Below are 6024 nucleotides of genomic sequence, written 5' to 3' on the forward strand. Positions count from 1 at the left end.
CAGGCTCAATGATTAATTACATGGACAATTGTGGGTGTGGTGTATGAATGTTAACACTTTGTAATAATTCTTTAGTATATTACTTGTGTGGTGTAGAAGATAATTATTTAAGAATGTAATTATGTAAGAATGTTAACACTCTGTTATAATTTTTTAGTATATTACTTGTGTGGTGTAGAAGAGAATTATTTACTGCTTGCAAACCAATGATGGTAAGATGATGTCATGGGGTAGGACTGGATAAGTCTGACTTCTTCCTACTCCATTCAAGCATGTACTAGGTATAAGCAAATTGATATTGGATTAGCATTTGTTGGATATGTGTAAAATTATGTGTGTTGACATATCGACTGTTTTTACATGCTTGAAAGAATAAAATCAATCAATCAAAACTTGTCAGTGGGACAACTGGCTAGCCTCAGTAAACAGAGGATGAATACACTGTCTGGTAACTCAAAGTGTCATATTTACCTGCTGTGTCTTTTTACGTAGCTGGTGGTAGACCTACATTCAGGACTCACCTAAATGTTCAGAGTTGGAGGATCTATAAAGCCTAAAGGTTCAATATGTGGACAGGACATTTGGAGGGCTGATGTTTGCTGTCACCAGGGCTAAACTAATATTAATCTGTGATGGTGATCCCTCAAAATTATAGACTGCCTGTTAAACCACAACGCCTCATAGGTTTTACATGGGAAGACATTTTTCAAATAACTTGTTCAATACTAATCAATCACATTAGCACAAGCAAGGAAAAAAACCAGTGTTCTAATCATCAGCTATTTTTTAAATTTTTACTCATGGTTGGGTCTGTTTCACCAGAGAAGAACAAAGATCAGTACCACTGTTATCTTGTGCTCTAATTTTTGAACAGTGGTTAAACCATAGACCAGAACTATGTTTTAAACATCTAGTTATTTAGGTTTCATGATACTCTCCTGCTGCAAGAAGGACAAGCCATAGGTCAGTACCAGCTCAGAAGCGTAGTATTCTATCACCATGTATAAATATGAAACTGTGACAAAGCTTCTACATCACAGACAAACATGATTTCAACATGTGTGAAAATAAACTCTGCCAGTATAATACGCAAATTACAGTGATGTTAATAGATGCTGAAAACTTACAGAGCTGCATTACACAGACATACATGCCATAAGGACACCTCATTTACAGTTCCAAGAGGCCAATCATCTAAAATTGCAATTCAGCCTTAACCACCATTAATGCAGAATCAACATTTACTTTAATGTTCTTCTTTTGTCTTTGCATTTTTTTCACTGTAAATCACTCTGAATTCCATTTATCTCATTTAATAAACATTGATGAATCAATCAAATTTAACCATACCATAATATCCTCACTGTAATTTTGATGTATAGCTTATTCAGGTAAAACTGCAAGACCTCATTTTCCTTCCCACCATCATAAAGGCACCACCTTGTCGCATGAAATTGATTACATCTGCAATTTACCTCACTGTAGCAAGGCAGAATGAAGCACTCCACTCTTTTATCAAACCACTCACCAGTTGCCCTCTGCAGACCTGGGATCAATATCACCAGACAGTCAGTTATGAAACTAGAATCAGAGAGCGATAGGAATATTTGGTCCAAACGGAGACTGTTGTTTTTGCCTTTAACAGACTGAATTTCAGACTGGTGGTCAGCTGCTACATGTAATAACTCAGATGTGGAATCTGTGAGTTTGTAACTTCAGCATCTTGTTTTACTAGTTTGCAATGCATAATGCCCAACGAAGTGGGTCCAAAGAATGGTATTGATGTAACAGTTGTTTTGTCCACACTCATTCACTTCCACAAAGGGCAGAGTTCAGTTCAATTCAAGTGAATGTGTTAGGATAGCTCGACACAAATTATGAGCGAGCAGAAATGAACAGACCCAGGCGGCTGGCTTCGGTGCAATAGGTGGGTTTATTTACAGTGCTAAACAGAGGTGCAAGACTTATATACAAAATAGAATGAATGAATATCACCGGGTGATGACCAACAGTAGTGGAGGGGTTATTGTCCATGGAGTGATGTGGTTGGGCTGCGAGGGAAGGAGACACTCCTGGGCTGGTCAAGGTGGAGATCCGGTTGACTGAAGAAGTAACAGAGAGTGGAATGAATGAGGAGACTGTGCATCGACCTGTGAAAGTGGTTGGTGGAGCTGAGGAAGCCATGGTCCAGAGGAGAGGTCCAGGTAAAACAACAGGAGACGCTAGAACTAACATATGTGAAAACAGGAGAAAAAATAGTATAATACGTAATGCAAAGAAGGCTAACGACATAGAAAGAACCAGCAAGGGAGTGAAGGTAAGGCCGGGTATAAATAGGGAGTGACAAAGGAGGCGCAGCTGAAGAGTGTCAGAAAATCAGGACAGGTGTGTTAATCAAGAGAGTCAGTGAGAAGGAGCAGACTAGAGCGAGAAAGAGAGAAGAGAGGAAGGTGCAGCCGGGCAAACCTGACAGAATGCTTTGTCCGAATGGTTAATAATCTTTATTGGTGAGTTGAGCTGCATGGTGGTTCATACATTTGTTTAAGGCTAAGGGAAGTGATGGTGCGCTGATCAGCTGGCCCCCATCTTCACACTTATCTTCAACAGGTCATTGGAGCTGTGTGAAGTCCCCTCCTGCTTCAAACGCTCCACCATCATTCCCAAGAAAACCTCCATCGGTGGACTGAACGACTACATACCTGTCACCCTGACATCTGTAGTTATGAAGTCCTTTGAAAGACTGGTGTTGGCCCACCTGAAGGACATCGTAGACCCCCTGCTGGACCCCCTGCAGTTTGCCTACCGGGCAAACAGGCCAGTGGACGATGCAGTGAACATGGCACTGTATTGCATCCTGCAACACCTCGACTCCCCAGGGACCTATGCACGGGCCCTCTTTATGGACCTCAGCTTGGTATTCAACACCATCATCCTGGACATCCTCCACTCCAAACTGACCCAGCTCACTGTGCCTGCCCCCACCTGTCAGTGGATTACTAGCTTTTTGACAGACAGGAAGCAGCAGGTGAGGCTGGGGAAAACCACATCCAGCACTCGGACAATAAGCACAGGTGCCCCCCAGGGATGTGTGCTCTCCCTTCTGCTGTTTTCACTCTACACCGACGACTGCATCTCGAAGGACCCCTCTGTCAAGCTCCTAAAGTTTGCTGATGATACAACAGTCATTGGTCTCATCCGAGACGGTGATGAGTCAGCCTACAGATGGGAGGTTGAGCAGCTGGTCCTGTGGTGTAGCCGACCAAGAAGGCACAGCAGAGGATGTACTTCCTGCGCCAGCTCAGGAAGTTCGACCTGCCCCAGGAGCTGCTGATACAGTTCTACAGAGTAATCATTGAGTCTGTTCTCTGCACCTCCATCACTGTCTGGTTTGGCTCACCAACCAAACAGGACAACTACAGACTTCAGTGGACAGTCAGGACTGCAGAAAAGGTCATTGGTGTGAGCCTGCCCTCCATGGAGGACCTGTACACCGCACGGGTCAAAAGGAGGGCGGAGAGGATCACTGCTGACCCCTCACACCCTGGACACAATCTGTTCGAAGTCCTCCCCTCTGGATGGTGTTACAGGTCACTGTGCACCAAGACGACCAGGCACAGGGACAAGTTCTTCCCCCAGGCTGTCGCTCTGATGAACACTTAACCCACGGCAGTATGATTGGACGACAACCCTCAATGCAATACCTGTAAATATACTTTACACAGATTATAGAGACTTGTACAGGTCTCTAGTTCTTAAGTACTCTGTTTTATCCCTATTTATCTCATTTCAGTGAACATTCCTTTGTCTGCATTGTTTACTGTCTGTTTATACTGCTTTTTTTCTGCATTATTTGCACTGTTTGTTGATGTTAATACTGCTATTTTGTTATATTACACAGCCTTATGCTGGTTTACTGTTTGCACATTGAGAGCCGATGTACCAGAGTCGAATTCCTTGTGTGTCCGTCACACCTGGCCAATAAAGCTGATTCTGATTCTGAGCATGATAGTTCATTCTGGACCTTGGAAACAGCAGTTAAAAAAAATTACATTTTCTCAAGGTCATAAAAGTGCAGTTGTTCAAACTTTATGCTAAATCTGTCAGCTCAGTCTCGGATTTTCAATCCCATGACAATTAACAAATCTTTATCTGCAGATGAAAACCATATGATACAAATGAAATTTACACAACCAAGTAAAGGGAGTTTGTCACTGACAAAATTGTTCAAAAATGGAAAGGAAAATGGACTACACACAATGTTCAGTTCAAAATTCCACAACAATAGAGTCCTAAAGCAGCAATAGAACATTTGTTGTCTATGCAGTGAAGTGCATTGTTAGACGCACTTTCCTCCCACATGATGGTCAGGTTCCTGCCAGAACATCTGTGACTCATCTTGATGAGCGCTTTACATAAGTAATTGAGTCACTATAAACCCTCCACACAGTTTGAATAAGCAGACAGTGAATGCAGTCAGTGTGTTCACCAGTGCTTTTGTATCGGACTTGTCTGTGTTAACTTTATATTTTTGCCTTGCTGCTATGACTCTTCTCATTTGTGGTCCATACATTGAGCTCACTCCAGATATTATTGGGGGACTAGTATCAGGCAAATGGGGTATTTGGCTTGAGCAAAAAAGCAAGAATGAGACAAAGTTACATAATTATTATTTCAATATATTACTTCCCCGATATGGTTAAATGTTTCAATGTCCATTTGTCAGCGGAGTATCTCTAAAGCCGCAACAGCTCTCCAAGAATTTCAGTGCCAAAGGACAGAGTGAATAAATAAGTCACACAGAGTATTTGAATAATGTTTTAATTCCAGATTTATTCCTTCCTCAGGCCTGACAACGCTTCAAGTTGTTCTGGACACAGCAGCAGAGAAGAAGTGGCAGGTGACAGCAATCAATGTGGGGAACCTGAAAGATGAGAGGAAGGATGAAGCCTACCGCTCTCTGTTCCAAGACCTGGAGAACAAGAAGGAGAGGAGGGTGATCCTAGACTGTGAACAGGATAAAGTCAAAGACATCATGGACCAGGTTCAGCGTTTTTCATTGTTCTGGTGCAACAGAGAGGAAAAAACATACTAGTGATGTGAAATATCCTGGGGAATTTAGATTGTGGATTCAATAGAGTAAATTATGTTTGATGCACATTTTTGATACATTATACTGTACATATAAAATCTGCATCACTGTTTATTTTAAGACACATTAATGATTCATGTATACAGGATTCAACTTAGTAATGAAAACCTACTGGCATTATCTTTACATGATTCAGCCAGCTCTATAACAAAGTCACCACAGGGGGTTTTGCTGTTGTGTTGTCCTTCTTTGATGCCCCTGTTAGTGCAACAGTTCTGTTACACTGACCAACACCAGCCTTAAGTATCAACCGTAACTTTATAAAATGACCTCATCATGTGAAAATAACATTAGGAAGTGCACTAGAAAATCTTCTGCAGCAATTTTAAAAAAGTAAAGTAATTCAGGAAATGCTGACAACCCTATTATCTTTAATTATTCCTGTAGAACCAAAGTGATGTTAAGCTGAAATTTGATACAGCACTTACAAAATCAAAATCACATAGACCAAGCATTCCAGCAGATGTAGAAAGGCACCTTACCAATTACATTAAGAATCCACAGGCTGCATACAAAACCACAATTAAAGGTAAAACAGATGCACAGAAATTGGTTCTTTTTATTCCACCTTTTATCGATGAGAGAGGCTTATCGATTAATGTTTAAAGCATGCTGACATCTGTTTAACCTAAAACTGGATGAAATCAATGTCTGCACCCCCAGTGCCTGTTTATTGGGGAGAAAAATTGAATCCGTTCAGGTAAAAGCTTCTTGCTGCATGTCATGTTGGAGAATCAATGTGTTATTATTAAAATCTACTTCAAGTTGCCAGTCAAGCAGTGGCATTATTTTCATGTCTGTCGTTTGTCACTGAATTGGTAGATGGCTACAGAGACATTTCTGCTACTTCCTTCTATTTCTTTTTTTTTTTTTTT

General features: G+C 41.2%; 1 protein-coding gene across 4 annotated transcripts in view; it reads left to right on the forward strand.

Moving 5' to 3' along the window:
- gria2b (glutamate receptor, ionotropic, AMPA 2b) overlaps positions 1 to 6024 on the forward strand; it is a 46163-nt gene that overhangs the window by 28466 nt on the left and 11673 nt on the right. For all 4 annotated transcript variants that reach the window (XM_020607473.1, XM_020607472.1, XM_020607471.1 and 1 more), the window contains exon 4: positions 4845 to 5041. In XM_020607473.1, the coding sequence (XP_020463129.1) occupies positions 4845 to 5041 (197 nt within the window). The remainder of the gene's footprint in view (positions 1 to 4844; positions 5042 to 6024) is intronic.

The sequence above is a fragment of the Monopterus albus genome, unplaced genomic scaffold (genome assembly GCF_001952655.1).
Source record: "Monopterus albus unplaced genomic scaffold, M_albus_1.0 scaffold86.1, whole genome shotgun sequence".
Taxonomy (NCBI): domain Eukaryota; kingdom Metazoa; phylum Chordata; class Actinopteri; order Synbranchiformes; family Synbranchidae; genus Monopterus; species Monopterus albus.